Source organism: Aquila chrysaetos, chromosome 1 (assembly GCF_900496995.4).
Source record: "Aquila chrysaetos chrysaetos chromosome 1, bAquChr1.4, whole genome shotgun sequence".
Classification (NCBI taxonomy): Eukaryota; Metazoa; Chordata; class Aves; order Accipitriformes; family Accipitridae; genus Aquila; species Aquila chrysaetos.
The window spans coordinates 36,291,416-36,316,198 of record NC_044004.1 but is presented as its reverse complement, the minus strand read 5'-3'; the positions used below and the strand labels follow the sequence as shown (position 1 = coordinate 36,316,198).

Below are 24,783 nucleotides of genomic sequence, written 5' to 3'. Positions count from 1 at the left end.
GTATACATATTCAAGACAAAGAATGGTTGGCTGGCAATTTAAATAGATTTCTATTTTTAATTTTAGGAATAAGTAAATTTAGTCATGAACTATTTAAACTATATTGAACAACAGTAATTAGATGATTATTGCTTACAAAACAGAGTTAGGTGCTTCAGTATGCTCAACAAAACCAACAGGAGCTCGTGGTTTTAGTGAGATTGAAACCCAAATGTCCAATTTTCATTATATATTATCTGTGGTGTAGTTATTTGGTAACTTTTTGCCCCTCTCTCCTCTCTTGCCATTTCTTCAAGTGACTAACAGGTAAACTTTTAAATATTTTTAGATGCAAAGCCTTAGTTATGTTTAGGAGAATTCATCTGTTAGGGCATACTCCACTGATGCTAGAGGAAGAATGGCTACTGGTTTCAATGATCACTGAAGCAGGACCTGAGTGCAAGACTTGGGGGGGATCAAAACAATCTTACAATCTTGCACAAATAGCTTTATATGTTTTATCCCAAGTGCTTACATTGTTTGTAAAAATAAGACTTGAGATCTAGGTTCTTCTCCAGTTTTCAGAAAGGCTTTCTTGTATCTAATTTTTAAATCGCACATGTAAATTACACCAAAAAGTGTGAGCCTGTGTTCCTATAATCAACATTATCAAGTTGTTTTTTTTTTCTCTGTTTACATCCAGAACTGTTTCTGAATAATTTGTGTCAAGTCAGTAAAGCAGATGAGTTGAATTAATGTTAAATCTTTAACTGGCATTCTGCTGAGATGTAAAAATGAAGAGAATAAAAAAAGTCAAACTTTATTTTTACAAAATTATTATCCCTTTTAAGTATAAATGATGGAGAACTAAGTTGGCGTGTCTGTCTGAATCTGATGTAAATTAAACAAGGCTTTGCCCTCTGGGACTGTCTTGGATATCTTCCTACATCATGTGGTTATCTGTAAATTTCTGAAGTCTCTTCATAATTGTACTTGGCAGGTTAACAAATTATTTGATGATGTGCCAGCTATTGCTTAAATGTTAGGTTTTGGTTTAGTAGACAAGAAGTATACTTACGGTTCCCCCCCACTGTGTATGTTTTCATGAGCAAGCACAGGGCGCTGTGGCTGAAATGAAATGATTTGAAATGTAATAAAGATTTATAGTCGAAGGTCCAAATAGCTGGACAGGGGCATGATACATAGTTGCTTGAGAGTTCATATTCTACCTTGCGTAAAACAACACTCCCTCCTGCCCCCCCTCCAACTCACGACAAATTCTTAAGAGACATGGCAAGCAACAGAATCTTGGCAAGTTTAAAGATCTGATTTTTGGAGGACATAAGAAAAACTAAAACAAAACTGTGAACTTTATCAACAGTCCATTCTATTTATAGTATAGTAGAAAGTTGGAATAGAACCCTTTTGCCTCTTCACTGTGAAAGAGAAATAGCATTAGAAAAATCAGATGCAACTGATGAACATTACACATTCCTTGGGTGAAGTATATTTTTAAGATAAGCAGAAATAAAATCTCCTATACTTAATGGCAGAATTTAGAATATTCATAGACAAACAACATACCAATTTACATTACACACACACAGAGTACTAACTTGGCAGGCGTAACATGCTATGCTTTAATTAATTCTGTTTCATCTCAAGGGGGAGCACAAAGCCATGCAGGCTATTGGGAGGTAAAGAGCAGAAAGAATTTTTGAAAGAAAGCATGTAATTATGTGAAAATAACAATTAACACTTTTACTTCAGAGGAAAAAGTAGTTTGTATTTCCAGTGCAAAGCTTTATGAAAGCAACTACTCTCCTTCTTAATGGAGCATTACTCACCACTAATAATCCAATAAATCTGGACACAATGGAAGTGAAAAATATTAACCTCCTACAGAAACTATATCTTTGTTAGAAAGACATTGACTTAAACCGATTAGAATCTGGCTGGGGCCAGAAACAGTGCAGGAGCAGCTGCTCGGGAGAGCTCTTGATGTGAGCAGTGATCATATTCTCTGTTGACTGAGGATGCCCTACGGTCATGCTGTAGAGACTGACAGTCTGATACAAGTCTGGAAACCGTATCTGTTTTGGGAGTGTGGATATCAAACGCAGCTCATAGCACTTTCTTTCATGAATTGAGTAAACTGCAACCTGATCTTGAAGCCATGGGATTTGTCTTATTGCTCCATGGTTCTCTTTTTTCTCAGGTTTGACTATTTCAGTTCATATCGCTTCAGTTTACTGTTGAAGATGATGCGGTCTTTGATGGGAGAAGGCTGTGGTAAACAACCTACAGCCTGATGATATCAATTGAATGTAAAATGCACCATGTTTTCCCCCCTCCTCCCCCATAACATCTCCAGATGAAATTGAAGTAGTTAGATTTCTTTTCATCATGTTTATATGTGTACATGTAGAAAATATTGTGAACATTCTCCACTTCATTTTTACAGTCTGTCGAGTATAATTTTAAAAAGGTGACTAAAGATGCAGGCAGGTAGATTACAGGAATTTTATTAGTATTAATGACAGCTAGGTGGGAAAGAGGTTTTCAAAGTAAAAAAAATTTCTTTTAGACTCTTTGACTCTCTTCTCTCCCTCATTTAACTCTCCTCTGCCAGTGTACAAGCAAGATGGATAATTTTTACTGAAGAATCCAATAATAAAGACTGCAAATCAGACATTTCAGTTCTCAGTAAACCCCCTTCAACAGTTGGCTTGTCAAGTAAGAAGAGAATATTCCACTGGGCAGATTGCTTGGTATTTGGATTGGAATCTGACCTTACTCTCTGCTAATCTTTCATCAGGTCCGTAACTGAGCTGAATGCCAAAGATAGTCAGAGATGCAAGAGAACTCAACCGAGGTTAAGGATTTTTCTTGCAAACAATAAAAGTCAATGTCCTAAACAATACTACAAATGATTTAATGCTTTGAACATATACCAAGCCAGGAAGAAATTAGATAGGTCAGTATTATCTTCTTTTTCTGCATATGCTTCAATGCTTTAAAATGTTTTATTGCTAGTTAACAACTGTAGAAACAGATGATAGAAAATCAAGGTGAGTGAAGATTTTCAACTCTATGTTATTGCTACAGAGAAAACTTTGACGGAATTAGAATCTGGGAAAACTAGGGTGAAGTAATCTGTGGGACCTCGGAGCTTGTTCTCTATGCAAATGCATTCATCAATAGTACCGCAGCTGACATCAAGAAGCTTTCTCCCTGTTTTCTTTCCCTAAGCTCTCATTCCCATATACAGTGGCATTGGCTAGAACGGGGACTGTTGCAAGGTCGGGCTAATTGTGCTCAAGAGATATCATGAAATGCATCACCCTATTGGTAGGTAGCTCTTGGTGCTTGGGATTTCTAGTTTCCAGCTATGGCTCAGTTCACTACACTATCCTGTTTCCTGGGAAAAAATGTAGGGCCTAATCCCCCAAACATTAAAAAGTGTGGAGTCAAGTCAATGGTCCCAGTTGTACACCTGATTTTCATGCACGATAGATATGCGCTTGCATATAATAGTTATGTATAGTCCTGAACATGCAAATTAGGTGTACAATTTGTGCTCTTGTAGTTTTGGAATTAAATACACAAGTGCACTAAACATTGACCAATACAGTCCTCTCGATATATTGATTACATGCCATTCATTTGGGGAAACATGCAAAATTAAAATAAGGCTTAATCCCTTTTTTTATGGATCTTATTCCCAGTTGGATGTTCTTTGGGATGGTGTTGATCGGCTACTACAAGAATCCTGGCCTTCCTATGACTAAATTATCTCTCTTCAGTAATGAAGAAAACACTGTCCCCTCATACCTGGTAGCAAACAGAGGCCTGCCAAAAAGCCAAGACTTTGAGAAGTTACACAAACCTGCATATCTTAAATTAAAATTCAAATTTTAAAAAGGGAACCACCAGGAAAGACAATAAACTAAAATCAGCAGCAACAGCATGGAAAACAGTTCATCCCGTTATCAGTTTTAAAAGCCAAATGTTAAGAAACCAATGCAAAGAATAATGTAGTCCTAAACTGAAAGTAAAACATAACCCATAAATTCTCATTCTCATACAGTTTAGGTTGTTTTTTTTTCATAATTTAGATCACCTTTTTGAGTGAAACACATGTAAACTCTACACAATCTGACTTTCTTGCTAGGTAAAATTGTTACAGTTATGTTACTGTTATACTACAGCTATGAAGGGAAAGGCTAAAGAGTATGACAGTCTGGAATAAGAATGCTTGGATAAAGAGGGACAGTGCTGAGTGAACATAATATAGCAGCAACAAAACATTTTGAAAAGAAGGGCATGGCTTCAAAAACAAGAATTCAGCCTGTATACATGCAATGAAGGATAAATTCTTGACGCTTAGAAGCTGTGATTTTAATGAACTAGAAATGCTTTGAAACAGAGGAGTAATTTAGGAAAAAACAGGCTAAATATGAAGAACTTTGATCCCTTAAATCTTGTAGCACTGGAAATACTATGCAGTACTGCAGAGATACAATACACTAATGGATTTATGAAAAAAGTTTTGGCACACACAGACCTGTTGGCTTTACTCAGACATAGCACAGAAGCACAACAGGAAGAAAACACGGCATACTGATAGTATTGAGACACTTGGGCAAAAGCAAAATACTGAAAGACTAGACATTGAACTCCTTTTCTATGGAAATGCTGTTATTGCACACTGGGCATCCAATACCATACCCTGTGTGAATAGCTGTGACCTCTGACAGGTGAGCTGCAGGATCTCTTAGTCATCACTGGGCTACGAGGAGGTTTACCCATAACAAATATCTCTCTCTTTAAATTAGCCTAGAAAAACCACAAAAACTGAGTCAAGTAAGAGTTTAAGGATGAAGCATCATGGGATTTTTCTTGCTTCATTCATACATGCAAACTGGACATGCTTTTCTTGATAACGAAAACCAATTGTGTTACAGGTGCAAATAATGGTACTATTAGTCTATGGTATTTTCATTGTTGCCACTATATCTTTTTTCCAAGTGTTTGCTGCTCTGGCACATGCCCTTACACATTACAGTTAAAAGATTAATCACACACAGTGTATGCAGTTGGAGTAAGAAAAGTTATTGCAATTGTACCCACTGAAGTAGCTCAGTTAATAATATAGAAAAGCTCAACTGCACAGAACAAAAAACCTATTTTCGAGATGCCAATGACAAATGTTGTAATTCCGTGCTGTTAAACAGAACATAGACCTTAAATTTGCATTTAGAAAGCAAGTAAATACTTGATGGAAAGTACTTCAAGGAAAAAATCCTTGTTTTGTTAATATCACTATAAATCAGCTAAATAATTGTCAGAATTCGGCTCCTAAGGGTGTGTGCGCAGCAAATGTGAATTCTCAGGGGCAGGGGTGAGTTGGGGAGAATGTGAGAGGAGTGGAGTGCTGACACTGGAAACCTTTTCTTTGTTATTTGTTACTGTTTGCCAGTAGAATGTGACAAGACAGAAAAGCCCCCTCTTAGGAGCTGAGAGGTTGAATAATTAAAAAAAAAAAAAAAAAAAAAAATCAAGGGAGGCCAAGGAGGCAGGAAAACATCAGCATTTCTCCTTGGGAAGTGTCTTCAGAGTTCTTCCTTTGGAGGACACATCCCTCCCATCAACATTGAACAAAGTGACACTTCCCACCCATAGCTCCTTGTATTCTACTGCCCAAAGCCCTGGTCATGCTTTAGATTTGAGCCACATTCCAAATATATATATATATGCACATATGCATATGTATGTGTGTATTTTTATATCAACAAAAATTACCAAAGTATTAGTATACAGTTTCAAGAACTCTCTGAAGAACCTCCCTTCACTTGTGATACTTGAGTCCTGGAAATGTCTCATGTTCTTTCTGCTGTTGCAGTTGAGAGCAGGCTTTAATCACGGACAACATGCACAAAGAGAAGAGGATAGGAACTGTCCTTCCTTCTCAAGTCCAGCCTGTAGACTAAGGAGCAAGAAATGATGACAGCCAAAACCTGGCTACACTTATTTTAATCCAACTCTCTATCCTGGCAATGCAGTCAGTGTTGACTGCTGAAAACGGTTTGCTTACACTTGGGAGGAAATAAATCTTTATCTCATTTTGGAAATAGTGTACAAAAAAAATCTGTTGTTGGTAGGACTGTATCTAATAATTTCAACAATTTTCAAATAGATTAAGTCTGTGCTGATTAAGTTTGCAAAGGAATCTGTTCCCTAGACTTAAAAAATAATCCAGGTTTGAAAACAATAATTAAGAGCTAGAACTCTTGGAACAACCCCCGCCCCAGACCTCTAGTTCTTCTCAGTACTCAGGCTCTTGTGTCTGCAAGATGGGAGTCATCCCCTTGGTTACTTAAGAGTCTTCCTTCCTGCCATGCCCAGTGAAGAGCAGTACACTGTCTAGGAGGTTCCCAGGAGCAGATCTTTTAACTCTCAAAACAGGTATTCCTTCTCTCTCTCTTTTTTTTTCTTTTTTTTTTTTTTTTTCCCCAGCTGGGATTAATATGCCTTGCTTAAACAAGGGTACGTAGTATCAGGGTCACCTAAAAAGAATTTCAGTGTAGATGAGGAATTTTCTGAATTTTGTTGGCTAGGCTATGCAAGAAGTACCTATCAAAAGCACTGCACAGCTGATAAATTATTCAAAGTTGCAGAAATGAATGCATACTGTGTTTTAACCCTTCTTTGAGGTGAAACATACCTAAGTCCATGACAGATTCATGCCCTGGAAAGAATCCTTATGGCTCTCCCCTACTTCAGAAAGAAACCAGCAGATCTGGTGGACCTTAAGACTTAAGTCCATTACGTCTGGGTTTTCCATGAACATACATTGTAAGATGTGGTAAATTTTTTAAAAAATATGGGTGTTTTTTTTGCCATAAATGTAATGATCACTTCTTCTAGGATAGTTTCTCAAACTTTTTACATGACTTTTTCTCCTTTTCATGAGCAAATCGACACTATAGAAGTCAGCACTGGGAATTGACTTTGTCTGTCTAGAGCAACTTTCCAGATTTTTCTGCCACAGAGCTGCAATGCTGACACAAAGTGTAGTCCTGAAGAGGGAATAATCTTTGTCCAGTCCTTGACTAACAGAATTGGTATTTAGAACATGACCCTCTGCAGTGGTGCTTTACTGTGAAAGTTACAACTGTTCTCCCAGGCTTTGGATTGAACTTGAAAACACTTTTAAACTACAAATGTTACTTATTTTCTGCGTACTTGAATATGATTCTGTTTCTTTCAATTAAGTAAGAGTTGCTGATGTCCTGGTATGGACTTGAAACTGAGTTGAAGGCTTTCTGCTTTCCTGCCTGCTATCTCCTTAATCTATTTCATTGTATCATAATGGTTATAGCTTTACTTTGTGTTTCATTTGAAGAAGGCCTATCTTAATACTATGTTATTTAATATTAGTAAAGGAAACAATACACTGGAAAAGATCAAACTCAGTGTTAGCCTTGCAATTTAGTATACATGAAGATTTGCAACAATCCATACTCAAGATGTGCAGTTACCTTTAACTTTGGTGAGTCTTTCTCCTGCTGATGTAAGGGTTTAGAAAGGAAAGGGGGTGAGAGGGAAGCAGTAGACGGGGATGTTGTAGGAACAGAGGGAGAAGTTGGTGCCTTGGCAGAGTGAAATGGAAGATTAGAAGAAAGGTGGAAAGGAGGATCGGACTCTCCTGATGTTCCCACGGAAAGTAGAGCTGGCTTAAATGTTTAAGAAAAACAAGAATTGTACTATAAAACCAGCTGTGAAGGACATAAAATACTCAATAAGGAGTCATGTAACTAACCTGAACAGTCAGAAATGTGATGCTAATTTTATTATTAGTCAGTCTACTTTTCTGGATGAAAATTCTTCCCTCAGAAATCAAAACAAGTTGCCATTTGTGGCTGTGGACTTCATCTCTATTCTTAACGGTTTTCTCCTGTGTTTTTCAGGTCAAGTAATGGTAGAGGCAGCCTGCAAAATCTTGCTAATTAACTAGCTTGACATTTGGCCTAAAACATATCGTCCTAAGCGTCTGATTTACACGTTTGCATGTGCCAGCCAAAGCAACTGCCTGAAGAGTCTGTTTAAATAAGTGCTGGACAGAAAAAGTCTGTTCTAAAACTTTGCCTAGAAACCACGCAAACTGTGTAGCAATATTCTGGCATTTAATGGCTAGCACACATTTGGGACAGTTCAGTGTTGTACTGTCCCAAAGAGGAACCGGGGAGGGCTTTAGGGGAAGCATTTGTTTAACTGCCAAACATAATCTGATCTGTTATTATTAGTCGCATTCTTATAACTACTATAAATATATCAGCTGGTGAAGTGACACATGTGAAGTACAAACCGCTGAGTCTCTGCAGGAAGCATGTCCCTCCCTCTGAAGGCTGTTCATAGCATTTGCTTGCTGGGGCCTCTGGCTCAAAAGGGGTGGCATGTAATGGGCCAGTGAGGAAAATGGTTCACTGGCTTTTCACATCAGAAGCTTGATGGCAGCTAGCAAGGACAGAAGGGAAAGGACCAGCAGAATTGATACACTGTAGAACTTAAAATGGTGTATATGCCTGCTTCTGAGAAGAGACTATCCCCTAACACTGGCAATTTTTATCGAATACAATAGTATCAAACTGTGCCTGGGCGCAATACAAATGTAAATACAAGAAAAGGCAGAGAGTAATTATATGGAGTAAGCTATCTGAACACAGAAGCCAGGGTTTTCCCAAAATTGAAATACCTTATCAATATTCGGTGAAGTGTATCCTTCATAACATACCATGGAGTCTCCTCCACTTGCTACTGGGAATTCTAAATTGTCTTGTCCCAGATCCTCCTCTATATAGAGTCTTGTCAGTTCTTCTGTTGTGTCTTGTGCTCCTCTGTAGAAATCTGGTTCTTGAGGCTTTGACTGATCCCCTGTATTAACTGACAGATCTGCAGTACAGATTTCCTCTTCATTTTCAGCAGGTGCGGCTAGCGCTCTGGAGACGGAACCACCTTCATGTGGCGAAGGGATGTTACAGATAGTGCCAACATGTTCAACTTCTCTTGTAGTATCTGACAAGTCTCCAGGTACTTCGATAACTGGAGAGTCAAGTATACCTCTCAAGTCTTTATCTTTTCCTGGTTTGGTATTGTTGCTGGTATGCTTACATGCTATGTCATGAGATGAGCTGGCTGAAGATGAGACAGAGGTAGACAGAAGAAAGGACAAAGGAAGAGCTGTAGGAGAGCTGAGAGAGACCTCTGTATTTGGAATAAAGTGATCATCCTTAACTTGGTGAATGCTGTTACCTGGGGAGATTGCTACAGATTGGGGTACTGTTAATGCCAAAGAATTGAGTTCTTCTAAGTCACAAAGAAAACTGTCTGGAAACGGTGGAGGAGGTGAGATGCACACGCTTGAAGGTGAAAAACCAACAGTCCTTGAAAACCAGTCACTAGTGGCAGCCTGGAGAATCTTTTGATCAATGTGTGACCAAGAGGAGGAAAGGTGTCTGGAAAGTGGGGACAGTGCTTGGGGAGGCAACTTCAAAAATAAGAAAAATACGGGAATTTAAATAAATAAATAAGCACGACAGAGAACCAGGGTATGAGTAGACTGGAAAGAAAAATGTCTGTGCCATCATCTGGATTATAGGGTATCATTTCAGTGAGCACGGGTGTCTGAAATCATTACTACATGAATCAGAACAGCCAGAAAGACATTTGAAAAATGAAACTGTATCAGGTTCTGGCTTGTGGCTTAAATGTCAAACATTAAGACAGATCTGAATCATTACATTCATGAAGGCAACTTGCATTTGACCTGCTAAAGTTATGTTACTTATGGTGCTCTGTTATTGAGCCTGTCACAGGTTATTAAATCATACAATTAATATTAATGTAATTTTCCCCAAACCATTACTGATATTTTGAGAATAGCATTTTCAGAAGTACAGTTCAGGTGTCATTAAGTATTTCTTTTAAACTATAACAACTAGAGGTGATTTCTAATTATCCTAATGTTAATACTTCTACTTTTTCTTAGTACTTCTGAGTAAATGTTTAAGAAACATCTTTAATACATTGCATACTTTTATTAAGGCATGAGCAGCTACAGAATTCATTTTTTTTTTTCAAAAGTAACCCTATTAGTTCAAAATGACATCAACATTTGTGAAAGGTACATTCAATGCTAATTGAATGTAGGCAGTCAACAATGCTTTTAAAATAGTGACAGCACAGTACACAGCAGTATATTTTGAGTACCGTTACATAATATTGATTGAAGTATCCTTCTGGTAAAAGAAACGTCCTTTTGTAAGAATGAGAGACTGGTGAGTCATACGTACACAGCATCAGTAGATATCCATTGCTTCAATAAATACTGAAAATGCATTTTTGTTACTATTAATCCTCAAAATTAAAATTGAGTGAAAAATCTTTTGATTTCATTGTTAGAATTATCCAGAATAATTAGATGTACATCTCTCTAAGTAATCTGGACTACTTTAGACTTTAAGTATTACTCTAGAATAGGAAAATAATTTCAAAAGACTAAATTAATGTCGCAGAATAGGAAGGTTAATTTACTTACCTTCTGCTTGAGTTTTCTTGAAGCAAATAGCTTTATTTTATAGTTAGGAAAACCTTTGTTACAGAGTCTTCTGTACCAAAGTAAACAGCATAGACTGACACAATGCAGTCTGCTAAAACATAGCTAGGCTGTTACAAGCAATACTTAATCTCTTTCCCTCATCTTTCCTCTTGAAGAAGGGCCTCTAACCTGTGGTTTTAAGGTCAATAATACTGCTGAGGAGACATTGCCCTTCTTAGTTTCCTGTGACTACAGGCTGCACTAGAGCTAAAGATATAGATGGTCTAGGCCAAATTAAGGAGAGGAAAGCTTGCTCCTGACTTCTGTTACTTATTTATTTTCATTGCCATTAGGCCAGGGAAGTTTAGTGCAATTGCTCTAGCACCAGGGAGTGATACGTGCTAAAAAGCTCCAAAGGAATAGGAAAAGTGATATCAGTAATTGCGGTAAACTCCAGAACACCTTCAGGACTGCTAAAGTCCTTCTAGTTAGTCAGGAACAAGATGTCTTCTTACATGGTATTGCCATTTCTGAATATAGCTGAATTCAGAAACAAGATGTCTACTTAGGAGTGTCAGTAGAAGCTTTTTTTTTTTTTTTTTTTTTTTTTTTTTGACTTATGCTAGAACCAGATGATTGCAAAAGTTTCCTGTTACAAAAAAGGCTTCTTCCACTTTCCTCCCCTAGAGAACTAATTTAGTAATAACTAACCTAATAATAGTGGCAGGACAGTTCTGTAATCTGAATGCAAATGCTCTGAAGCATCACCTATGCTCTACAAAGGTTATAGGGGTTGCACAAACACCAGCTTTAGCTGCAGGAAGCAAGCCTGCTCCATAGAAAATGGGGAGAGAGGCATCTCCAAATAGAGAGAGACAGCTCTGTAATATGGAGCACCTAAGCTGCCTCATACTTTCGACTTGCCTTCAGGAACCTCTAAGTTCCTGTAATAATAAGGGGCCCTAGCTTATCAATACCTCAGTCTGCAGCTACAGAATTTGATGCTACTTCAGTTCAACAGTTTTGTCAGAATGGAAGAGAGAGGAGCTAGTTCTCTGTTGTGACATGTTCTGGAAAACCAGACAAGACCTGTTCTAGCAACTGTCCAAACCCAGTTACTATTGTTTAGTCATAAGCAGTATTTTCAGAGGCCACTGTTGTCTATAAATGACATCTTTTGGTAGCTGTCCCCAAAGCTGCAAATAAATGTGGAACTTATCTGAAAGTTGAGCACGTAAATGAGCACCAGTATGCAAGTATATGAAAGTAGAAAAGGGGACAAAACCAAGTGAAACAAATAGAGATTAATAGCAGGATAAGAAGTTTATAATTGCACACAAAACCCACCGCCCATGCTGAAGAGATAAACAACAAAGGTAAAGAGGAAGATTTAGAAAAGTTTCCATCCTGAGCGTTCAAAATCATCGATAATATGTTAATGCTAATCACAGTTTGTATGCACAAACTTTCTTAGTTTCTATCACTGCCAAAGAGGTTATGTTCTCCGCACAGGTGAGTGTGAAATCTCACAAGTGAATGATAAATTGGAATACAGGAATCTTTTTGCAACATCCTGTAGTATGATTTGTGGTGGTTATATAGACTAGGAAGGAAAAGAATTCAGAACCTACAATGGACATTTGGTGTGAAAAATTACAACTATAAAGGTCTGAATCGAAGTTCATTGACAATGTGATGACATTTGCCTCACTACCAAATGAAACAAAACTATCACTGTTGTTGTACCACTCCGAAGAACCTCGGTTGTACCAACAAGCCTCCTTCTAGAGTGTGAATGGCAAAAGGAGGAAGGTTATAGTACAGAAGAATTAGTTGTTCTCCTTTACTTTGAAAGGCACAGAACTGGTCTCCGCAAGCTGTGTCCCCACGCAAACTGCCCTCTCTTGCGCTTTGCATGCTTATGGGACTGCAGGCTTTTAGGACAACTGTGTTATGGGAATGTCTCACATTGCACTACGAAAAGTCTGCTAGACATATCCTTAATGCTTAAAATGCTCAAATTCTGTCTAAGATTCCCAAATAAATTTTGTTCTGTCAGCTTGATTCTTCTGCCCAAATTTTGCCTGGCCCTACTCTCAATAATGTAATAGCTAATGAAGAAAAGAGCAAAAGTCCTGGCAGAATGTAAAACACACACTCAGCTATTAAAATACTTTAATAACAAGTTAGTAATGCAATTCTACCTACACAGGAAAGAAAATGTAGTGTACTTAATGCATAAATAATGTATTATCTTATATTAACAAAAAAAAATCTGAGGTCCTTCTAAGCCCACTCTAGGGGTGATAGCAAAGAAAAAAAAATCCTTACCTTTGTTGAACTTAAATGGTGTATTCTGTCACTAGAATAACTTTGGGGTATTGGAGGATCAGGGTAGTCATCAACACTTTTTGATGCATTCTTTTTGATGACTTCTACATAGGAAACAGGGAAGATGCCTTGTCTGTTGGTTCCTGGTATTTTACCTTCATACCAGTTTTGATCAACTCGCTTAAGAAGAATTACTCTGTCTCCCTGAAATGCATTATGAAAATGAGTTATCAGCAGATACATTGTAAGTTAATTTTTTGAATAGTAGATATTATTTTAACACACAGTATTATTTTCCCTGCAGTGCTGTTTCCCATCAGTCTTGAGAGTTGTCTCCATTTTCACATTTCTCCTCCCATTTATAATAACCATGTATACAACTACCATTCCAGCAAAATGGGGGGCTAGTCATGGACTGCAAATGCTATTCTTTTATCAGAGGGGAATCTCATGTAGTCTCCTACTCTTAGTTGGGGCATTAACATTTAACCTTTTCTTTGGAACATTACCTGTTCTAATTATTGGCCAAACTACTAGCTAACACCCTAACTGGAATATGCAATAGTGACTGCTATGCCCATTTTTCCTTAAAAGTGATAAAAGTTAAACAACGAAATCAATCCAAGTGCTTTGTTATCAGTAAAACTGGAATAAGTCGAGGTAGAAAGTTAAAAGATGAGTTCATGGGAAAGATGAGAGAAGGAAGTGCTTTTCCTGTGTAAAAAAGATAGGCAGTGGCTCACACTGTTTTTAGAGAGCTTAGCACCTGAAATGGAAAACAGCAACTTTCTACTCAACCTTTTCTCTGTAGTGAAACTTCATGAGCTACCCACTTCTTTGTTTTACACCATGTGTCTTTATGTAACAAATCCTTCCCTATTAGTTTTGCGTTCTCTCGGGTTTCTGTAATTTTGTTTCTGTAGTTGATTTGTGGAGTACCCAAAAATGATCTTTAGTGGGATGGAACAAAAGAAAATCAGTGCAAGGTAACTTCTGAAAACAAACCAAAACTGGGCTGTCAAGCTCATGACCACCACAATAAGCACAAAAGATAATTTTAAGAAGAAATAAATCATCAAACTATCCCCAACCCCTAGTTCTCTAAGTTCCCATTCCTGATTTTTTTTGTAGACCTCTTTGATGTTTACCAATCTCAGATGAGTGGAAAACCACCCATTATCTTCAGTGATGCTTGATTAGGCTCTAGGTCAGCATCAAAAACCTGTATCCTTACTCTTATTTCAAAAGAAAAACAAACCACTGGATAACTTCTATGAACTCTTAATTCTTAAAAAAAAGGTAAGAGGCAGAACTTCCCCATGGATAAAAAGTATATACTACTTACAACTAAGTATATAATACCTGCAATAATAAAGTTCCTCTACTGTGGTAATATTCCAGTGTCTCACAAACCTCAGAAATTAAACATTTATTTTGCTCCTGTGCAATAAAGTATATCCACCAGGATGTGCATAGAAAAGATAAGAGAATGTTATAAAAAGCGGACTGTTATTAAATGAAATATTTGCAAGAACTGGTACATTCACAAAAATATCTCTGAGCCTTTTTTTCTGTATCTTCTATTTTCTGTGTTTTTCTATTTCTTCTATATTAAAACCCTTACCATGATAATTGTGACAGCAAGAAATAATTATTTAAAAAAGGAATGGATAATTGAAGTGAAAACTAGAAATTTAGGTGGGCAGTTAGCAGATGTTTGCATATGCCAATCTACCACAATCCAGTTTACATGCACAACATATTTAAACTATTTGCAGGTAGCTGTGAAAGACCAAGCCAATAAGCTACTATGTTTGCACATTCCTACTATTACATTGCTTCGTGCATAGCAAATATTGAATGCAGAGTGCACCAAAGCACAGTATTTACCTATACACTAATTCTGTGTAGCAGTAGACACTATAGCGATATTTTGATAAACACAGTTCTAAACTGTACCTTTCTAAGCGATAACTCCACATTTGTGTCTGCACTGAAATTATATTTGGCAATAGCTTCTCCAATCTCTCCAATCTGTGCAGGGGGAGGTGGCCTGGCAGGCTGTGCTTTTTCTGGGGGAGAAAGTTTCTAAGGAAAAAGAAAAAACACAGATTTTCATCATTCTCATGCAGTTTGTGGACCTATTACCCAAACTAATTCAAGGAATTAAAAGAGAGAACAAACCTCGACATAAGAAATCGGGAATATTCCAACTCTTCCATGGTGCTCACCCTCATACCAGTTTTGATCAATTTTCCTGAGGATATAGACAGTATCTCCTTTCTTAAAGGACAGCTCTCTGTAACAAATTTTTTTAGATCAGATGTTTACAGCTTTACATTTAACTCTTCTACCTGCATAGTTTCTGAGATCTTTACAGTTCAGAACTGAAACAGAATGTAGCAACTAAATATCTGAAGAAAAAGTGTCACAGCTGTAGTGCATTTACCAGTTGATTATACCATATAAAACGAAATTATTCACATATATGAATCCCAGGTATTATCTGTAAGTTAGAGAGGCCTGTTTTACACTGATTCCAAGGAAGTATTGCTAGTTATTAACAGAACACTTAGTATAGGGTCTGCATACAAGTATCATGTCTTTTGGATTGCCTGTTTAGATGCTGTTTTTATGACATGGCATCTGAGGGGTATTTGGTGTTCCTTATGGCATCAGTAGGGAAAACTACAGAATATATCCCACATCTCTGTGGCCTATTACTACCTTTTTGCAGCAGCACAGCTTGGTGTGCTCCTGCTCTACACATTTTTCTTTCAAGACAGCTGTTCAGAAGCATGAAGAACACAGGATTACGTTCTCACCATTTCTGATACTCACGGCCTGTGATATGCTTAATGTTGGATACCAGAAAAGGGAATTATCCAAATCATTAACAGTATTTTCAGATCCTGGCCTGCGAGTTCATTGCTGTATCATCCATTTGGGTTTTCAAGAGCTCATCTGCTGTTCTGATAATTCAAGTTGTGAGTTTTCTACCAGAAGCAGCTAATGTAATTCTAGTGTCGATGTCTGGCCATATCTAAAGACTGTTTAAATGCCCCGGATCATCAGAACAACAGCAGGAATGAAATACAGGCACTCTACTTGGACTCTCTCATATCCTAAAACAGTGTTTCCTGATTTTGTTTTTCCTTAAGGACCACTGTGGTTTGTGTTGGTATTGGACATGTCACATCCTGCAGAGAGCCTGTGTGTGTTAAGACAGACAGGAAGATGCTGAAGCATTATACAGAATTTTGATAAGCACACTATCTATGATGGTATTTTAAGCAATGTACCTTGTGTACCTTAAATACAATTCACAAAAAATGAAGAGCATTCAGTAGGTGACCCTCAGGACCCATGCTCTAGAAGTCTGAAGATGCACAGCCATTCATGTATTTAAACAAATACAACGCAGAATATAATAATTTAAGACATTTTTATTACAAAATAACTTCTCACACAGTTTGCTAATGCAGAGACTACTGTGACAGTGAGCAGGGTCCTCTGCTTCCATTGCATTTGCTGTTGAAATTGGCTAGAACAGCAGTTAGCTGCCACAAGTGCTAGAAAAAGTTTTGTTGAATTAAGGCTTCTTAAATGAACAAAAGTCTAGTACTTACTTCGAAGTCTGAGCTTTAAAGTCATATACAGCTCTAGCTGGCAGTTTCTGAAAAGTAGGCAAAGTGATTAATACATTCAGGTAGTATTACTATATGGTAAACATGTTTCAGCTTTTAAAAGGTGACCAAGATCCAAAAAGAAAAGGACGTGTGCCTTACAGTGGTTCTTGCAGTAATAGGCAATTAAATACAGAGCTTCCTTTTTCAAGGCAGTTAGGTGTTTGGGACTTGGTATTTTAAAAATATTCTATTTTAAAAATAGAAATAGCAGCTAAATTTTAATACAGACTGCTTTGCAATTTTATGTTTAAGAGAACTACAAAAGTAAAAAAAAAGTTACCTAAATGCCAATGTGACTTGTAGGCAACTAGATCTCTAGGTACAATTGAAATTCACATGCTTAATATTCTCTAATACTTTAGATGCCTCTTCTGTTAAACTTGTTATCTTCAGGCTAATTTCAGCTGCAAATACTACATCACATTTTATATATATGTATAAAGGAAAAATTACTCTGACAGCTGGAAAACGTTGGGAATATTTTACATTTGTGAGTCATCTGTGCAGCTCTCTTGCTATCACAGGCAATCACATCATGTCATTCCTTTCATTTATTTATAAAGTTCTATCACCAAATATCTGTATGCTCAATACTGTTTCAAAAATAAAACTGTAAAACAACCCTACCTCTCCTCACCTGTGTGGTTGACACTTAACTTTCACTGCTTTCAAAGCTGTGCTGAAAACACGAACTGTGATCTGACCCAAGAGCCTCACTCATCTAGTGTCTACCTCTGACAGACAACCAGCACTGGATACTTCAGAGGAAGGTGCAAGAAGTGATTAGCAGTATTATGTGAGGATATTTGGTGAAGTGATCTAGTCCTTCTCTGCAACTACTTGCACAGATGAGATTGCTACATTGAAAAAAAATCTCTCTAGGATATACTAGTGACTAGAACAAGCTGATTACACTATTTCTGAGAGGTACTATTTGTAATGATGTAAGGGTGCACATCTTTCTGTAAGAGGAATAAAAAGGAACACTTGTAAGTTTTGCATTTTACCTTTCTTCCAGGCCAGATGTTCTCAACTGGGTTCCCTCCCTTCTGGTCATTTAAAGGCTAGCAAATTTAGCATACCTAGAGCATTGTCTTCGCTATAATAAAAAAGTCCCCAAAGTTATTACAGGGATACTGTCAACTTGCATTTTGTAATACTAATACAATTTTCCATTACAGGTCTCCTTCAAATAAGATAGCCTAAATTTAAAAGCATTTTTCTGTTCCCTGCTGTTGTTAAAAATAGCCTTTTAGATGGGAGGGGATATTCATACCATCTAATAGCTAAGTTAGCTAAGCCCTTTTTACTCTTTCCTGATTTTGGTACAGCTGGTACTGTAACTACTAAAGCAAATAATGGAAGAAGGGGGATAATGTTAAAAGAACAGTGGAGCTGATGAGCTGATTAAATACAAAATTCTTTGAAATGTACAAAATATACTGGAAATAGAAAAGCCTTTCTTCTTTCTTTTTAAATTACAGTGTTGTTAAGAATGGCTTGTTGTGTAAGTATTTTACGTATTTTCAAATTGAAAGATGACTTTCAATGTCACAAAATTCTTTAAAAAGAACACACAATATGGCTCCTGGAACTTTTTTAACCTTCATTTCGTAATAAGCAGTCTTTTCTTGAAATCAGACTCTTAATCGAATTGCAGCAATATAACCATGTCAGTGGGGTGTAAGTGGATCTGAATTCAGATCCTGTAACCAGTTCTAACCTGTACCACCGTTTAACAAGGTAGATGGCCCAGAGCAAAAACTTAAATATTAGCAATTAAAATACAGTACTCTCTTATGCTGCCATTGCTTTGTGCAATATTTTAATAAAAATCAATGGAATATGTTAACAATCTATGGTCTGTAGATGTTGGTTAATATAAATGTACTTACTTTATGATTGAATAAAATCCATGAAGCCTGTTTGGAGAGCATTTATAGTTCTAGATCTAGAAATATTCTTAAGATACTGATTGATATACTCCATTTTTCTCTGTATACTTTTCAGTGATACTTTGTGTTACTTTAAAGGTTGTATGCCTGCTTCCATTTCTTCTTCCAAAGCATTAATAAAGCAATCTGTATCTAACTACAATCACCAACTGTTACAGAAATTAGAGACTGCTCTTAGGATAAGTGGTTTTGTCTAACACACTAACAGCAGTGTTTTTGCTTTTTCTGAACAAAAATAATGGTGAAATACAGATGTTCTTTGTATCGGTTTTGAAATGACTGAGGCATTTTCTGTGCAATGCTCTGGTTCTCAAAAAAAGCCTTTCGCCAGTCACATCTGCTATTCTTCTTTGTCCTAATCACCCACTCCGGTCAACTTTGACAGAGGCTGTCACTGACTAGTAAACTTATGTCCATTATCTATTTAAACATAAATAGAAGATACAGCTTATCTTACAAAGCTTGATATTCTTTCAACTTCTTGAAGTACCAATCTCCCTAATGAAGAAGAAGGATGCTGTCTCATCTGATGATATGATAAGTAACTGTTCCTTTGGTCTGTATCATTACAGTGTCTTAAAACCAACACAAATCTTGCCTCAGATATGTTACCAATTTTCCATATGGATATTCCTGCATTATTTATTGTTTCGCTACCTCTTTGTCTGTAGTTCCTCTTCTCTCCCTTGGAGTACATCGTCCCACATCAGTGAAAGCAGAAGAATAGCTTCCAGGAGACTCCTGGTCTACTGAAAACAGAAACTCTGTGAAACTACAATAAATTAAACAAAACCATTCAAATCTGTGATGCTGCTTGGTTTCATTTAGGAGAGTGAAGAGATATTGAAATCTATTATTTTACCTTTAATAGAAAGAAAAGCACATGATATGATGAATAAAGTGCACCTTTACAGAAAAAAAGAGATACTAACTCTCAAGCAAAGGCTGTCCTCTGATCCACAGCAGAATACGTGAGAGAGGATCAAGAGAGCAAAATTATGCCTCACTGTACAAAGGGATGCAACCCTACAGGACCAAAGGGAAGACATGACAGCAGTACTGGGACTTCATCAGGTTGCATGAAACTGTTTTGGAATGCCAACAATATGAACACATAATTACATGCACAAAACATGATGAAAGCATGCTTCAATGAGAAAACAGTGAAGAAAAATTGTTTCCTCCTAAGTGATCTAAGATGCATTTCTACTTTACCAGGGGCACATGTTAGGCAGCACAAGGGAATTTAAAAGGATGTTGCTTCATAAAAACAACTCTGTTTTAAGAAATGGAGTACAAATCATTAGTCACCAATCTATGTGGCAGATTTTCTCTAAAGCACAGTTTACCGATGGTGTATTATAGGATGGTGAATAAAATCAAAATCTTACACTCTTTATAGGTCTGCAAGTTGCCAATGTGAAATGAAAATGGAATTATTTCAGACCAGAGGATGAAATGAACTGCCTCTTGACTTTTGAGATTTACTATTGTTTTAGTCTCCTACTGCCACAGTGATACCTGCTAGTGGATACATATGACTGATGTTTGTCTTCCTTTGACTTCATTCACACAATCTGTTCTTACCAAGCCCATACATTTCCACAGAAGTACAAGTGGAAAAAAAAGAACTGAAAGCATCTCATCCGTTATGTTGGGGTCTTACAGAAGAAAGATGTAAATAGTCTCCAGAGGGCTCTGTTGGCCAAGCCACAAAAACTTGAGGCTACTGATAAACACAGTGGAGGCAGAAAATGAGATAATTGTATTATTTATGTAATTGGTTGCAAGCATGTCAACACCAACAAGTATATTGCAGTCCCAGTTCTGGACAGCTTTCTTGATATGGCCTGTGTCTGTGAATGAGGATCTATGCTCACTGTATAAACCTAAAGATATAATGCCTCCAAACACATCTATTTTTTTTTTTTTCTTTAAACTCTAGCAGAAAGAGAAGGACATGGGAGGGAAGGAGTGAAAACGCAGAAGCTTTAGGATGAACAATTTCCTTTATTTCTATACAGCTCCTTATGCAGTCAATATTGTAGTTTTCAGTGTTTTTTTGCTATGACCTTGGGGTCTCTGCGTGGATGGTGGCTGTAAGAGACACACACAGATCCAACAAAACATGTAACTTCATTAGAAGTAGAGCTCAGCCATGACTGGTGCTGATAGAAGTCAATGGAATATTCTGCTGTACTCATTCTCCACGCTACTTTAGGGATATTAATGTTGACAGAGTGTACCACTTTCTGCATGCCAGGCTCTTTCATAACTGCAGAAGCTATTAGGAATCCATGTTTACTCTGCACTGTGGATTTCCTTATTATCAGGGACTGGAAAATTCTCATTTAGCAACTGTGATATGTGACCAGTGTAATTTCCAACAACTCCAGTCTCATTGTGTAGTACTGCGTGCCAGGATTAATCATCATCAGGCCTCAAGATTACTAATTCAATTCTGAACTGCATTTTATAGCTTGCTTTTTTTTTTTTTTTTTTTTTACCAAATTCTCCGTTCTCAATATGTGTATTTTAACTAGTTGAGAAGAGATGGTAACAGCATCAGTTCTGATTTCTCTTGAAATATGTATTTACTAGTGTGGTACTTGCAGAAGTTACAGGAAAAGATGTGAGATTAAACATAAGTAAGATGGGCCTGATCAAATATTGCATAACTGATATATTAAAGACATTCTCTCTTACATCCATTAGTGATTTCAAGAATAGCTTTGTAATGTCATTAAATTCTCAAAGATGCTCTGTCAGAGGGCCGTATGTCTAGAAGAAGAATGCTTTAACACAGAAATCTTACCATTTAAAAAGAGAAATAAATTACAGACTTGCCAAAGACATTAATCTAAATCATCTAGGATACACCTTTGTGCACTCCTGCAATGAATCTAGTTTGCTTCTTCTAACATTGCAAGGTTAAACTTTAACAACATTTAAGCTCAAGCAATTTTTTTTGAGAAAAAGAGAAGCAGAGCAATAAACAACTCAAAGTAGTAACTTTAAAACCAGATCACTGTCAAGACAGACTTTTAAAAAAGTTATACTCACCCTGACAATTTCATTCAAGTTTTGATTATTGAGAATTTCCCTTCTAAGAGGACAGGAAATTACTCAAAACTTCATAGATATATTAAAATTCTAAGAGAAGAACTAGTTTTACTGCCACAGAAATTGGAAATTGTATTGTTTGAACAGTGGAAATGGAAACTTCCTAAAATGACCTTAAGGTCTATTCACAAAAAGTAATATAAAGCAGTAGAATTAGTGTATTTTCATTAGAAAACAGAATCAAGCTTTCTATGATACTGGCAGAATTAACAGCAGTTTTATCACTTACATGTATGAAAACTATACAGTACCCCACGTTTTAGATGCAGATTTTTTTTTTTTTAAATAATAAAGAAAGGGCTATCTGCGTACTGTTTTCTGTTTGACCAGCATCTTATGATGCATGCATTCACTTTCTGTAAGGTCATTTTCTTGGGGAAAAAAACCACATTGCTTAATTTAATAACAACACTGTAATTTATAGCACTAATAATCTATTAGTTGAAATACACCATTACTTCAGTTGTCCACATTACTGTATTTTGTGAATAGACAGCAAATCTATCTATGCTCATGACCTATGTAAAAATGACATCCTTCATTAAGAATTTTGTGGGATGAAAGCTTCTTACAGACGACACAAATAAAAATGGAATGAGAAAGGGTGGGAAATACAGGGAGTAAGGTTGGATAAGTAAATCACAAGGATAGAGGAAGAAAGTTAATCCACCTTGGAAACACAGTGCGCTATCATTGTTGTTAGTTGCGTCCATGTCTGGAAAAGAGGCACTAAGAGGTAATCTTCCACAATCATTCTGGTACAGTGGGCAATGGATAGCACCATCTTGAGGCAGTGGATGAAAAGGCTGGTGCATGGTACTCCTTTTCAGAGCTTTAAGAGATGAATTCCTTTCTGGAATGTCTGGAAGCAGCTCAGTAATAAGTCTGTGTAATATACTGTTGTCAGGCAAGCTTCCCCGTCTTTTTTCAGCTTTAATTTGGTCACAGATGTCTTTAAGTGCAGAATCTAGTGCTTCAAATACAGATGACTTGCATTTTTTCTTTTCAGTTTGTTTTTTAGGAGCTGCACTTTTTTTCCTCCGGAAAGGCACTGGACTGACTAGAAATGCTATCTTAGAGAGGCCAGATTCTGCTTCCTGTCTCCTTGGATCTTCAGTGGTTTCTTGTTTAGCCCTTTCATGTTTTAGCATGGTGGTGAAGCGGGTGTAGGATGCTGGGCATCGCCCTTTGCAGGAGCTGATGAGATGCCGGTGGTGGTGGTGGTGGTGGTGGTGGTGATGGCCTGATCCATAAAAGCTTTCAGATGACGTGAAGGAAAAGTGGTCAAAGTCACTTTCACTACAAAAGGATGAACCCTCTATCTGGATAAAGTCACTGAGGTCAGAAACCACTCCATCTTGATCACTGTCTGAAAAATCCATATGCGATCGTTGTGGCTCATCACTGGTCACTTCAATATGAATTGGCACCAGGGTTTTAGACTTGTAGCTCCGTTGTACCTGAGAGGGATGTCTGCCTTGATTTTCTTCTTCCAGCAATGATTCGATAGAAAATCGCCTCTTTGGACATAAGCCATTTTTAGGAGGCTCTAGCGTAACAGCTGACAACATTTCATCACCTAGGTTCGGCATTGATTTTGACTTCTGAATTAACTTTTCAAATTCCGATATTCTGGTTGGCACCATGTCTCTGGGCACCTCTTCAGTAGAAGACTCTCTCCAGCCTTGAAGAATACCTTTGTGCTGTTCTTTTTCATACTGCAGTATTCTGGACTTCACAGAACAAATCACCTCAGAATTCATCAAGTCCTTGCGATTGATGCGGTGCATCTTTTTGTACATTTTTAGGAAACCCGGGGCATCATGTGCAGATCTGTGACGAACTCTTGACCTACTACTGCCACGGCCCTCAACGTATGGGGAGGCCCAGTTCATTGAGCAAACTTCTTTAGAGTCCTCCTCACATAACAGAGAGCCCATGCTTTCAGACTTGGCCTGTGCATCGGGAAAGCTATCGCGATCATCTGTTAACAGATCATCACAGCTACGAGATTTTCTCTTTGGAGAAGCAGTTTCTTCTGTGCTGCTCCAGACTTCTGCATTTTGACGAGTCATTTGCCAGCCATTCTTATAGCTGATTGCCCTTCTTGAATCATTTGGAACAGCTAAATGTTGTCTGTAAGTGCTACAGTAATCTAATTCATTTGAGGTGTTGTGGTTGTGCACTGAATAACTTAAAAGGGATGGATATACTTTGCTAATATCCCCACCTTTATAATCCATAGAGCAGCATGGTAAAAAAGAGACATTGCCAGAAATTAAAAGATTCAGAAAGTTGGAATTAACATCAGTAAGTATTAGAAAGACTAGAAAAGAGACAGCAATTAATGCATCCATCAACTTAGGTCAGTACATAGGTTGCTACAGCCTGGGGCAGCACAGCTAGTAATTAAGTTATTTTCCAGCTGTAGAAATGTACTCATGATAATTTGAACATCAAAAAGAATTCCTTATGAATTATGGAGATGTTACCCCCTCCCCCCCGCATTTCCCCCCTCCCGCCAAAGCAATGTAAGAAAACAAGCATTAACATTGATTTTGAAGCAGGTCAACAGACAATAAAAGCTGCAAAGGATTTAAAGATGAAGCCAAACAACAAATCTAGACCTCAGTCAAATATTGACTGTTCTACCTGTGCATTCTGAACGAAGCTGTTCAGAATTTTTGAGCTGAATAATGCTTGGAGAGTTCGCAGCAACTGCATATTCTAAAATAATTAAGATAAAGATAAATCTTTATATAAGATCAAATGGGAAACTTCTCCCAGTTGTTCCTAGGTATCCTGTTCTTTCCCTGTGTGATAGCACTGAAGGGTGTTCTGTTTTCTACAGCTTATGGAGGGCAGAACAAGGCGGCTGAGGAACTGCTATACGGGTATAAAGGAAGATGTATCAGTTTACTGAGCCTAACCAGCATGTAGAAGAAAAAATAACCCTTAGACTGACTTCTAGAACAAAGCCTGAGTTTTCAAGCAAGTTTTAAGACATATTTTTATGTGGATGCTAGATCTAGAAGTCACTATGAGACAAATTTGGGACTGTGGTCTCTCATACTTGCACTGAACTTTCAAAAATGGTCTCAAGTGG

The 24,783-nt window shown here is 37.3% G+C and overlaps 1 protein-coding gene across 21 annotated transcripts in view; it reads right to left on the bottom strand.

Annotated features, from left to right (window-relative positions):
* SORBS2 (sorbin and SH3 domain containing 2) overlaps positions 1–24,783 on the bottom strand; it is an 87,571-nt gene that overhangs the window by 4,899 nt on the left and 57,889 nt on the right. For 9 of the 21 annotated variants that reach the window (XM_030000578.1, XM_030000748.1, XM_041123885.1 and 6 more), the window contains 7 exons: positions 22,348–23,907; positions 19,212–19,300; positions 16,540–16,586; positions 15,095–15,209; positions 14,870–14,998; positions 12,911–13,114; positions 1,058–1,107 (listed from right to left, as the gene is read on the bottom strand). In XM_030000578.1, the coding sequence (XP_029856438.1) occupies positions 1,058–1,107; positions 12,911–13,114; positions 14,870–14,998; positions 15,095–15,209; positions 16,540–16,586; positions 19,212–19,300; positions 22,348–23,907 (2,194 nt within the window). Of the gene's footprint in view, positions 1–1,057; positions 1,108–4,710; positions 4,819–7,523; positions 7,719–8,737; positions 9,530–12,910; positions 13,115–14,869; positions 14,999–15,094; positions 15,210–16,539; positions 16,587–19,211; positions 19,304–22,347; positions 23,908–24,783 lie in introns of all 21 variants that reach the window. The other 12 variants (XM_030001190.1, XM_030001262.1, XM_030001456.1 and 9 more) reach the window with 4 other exon arrangements.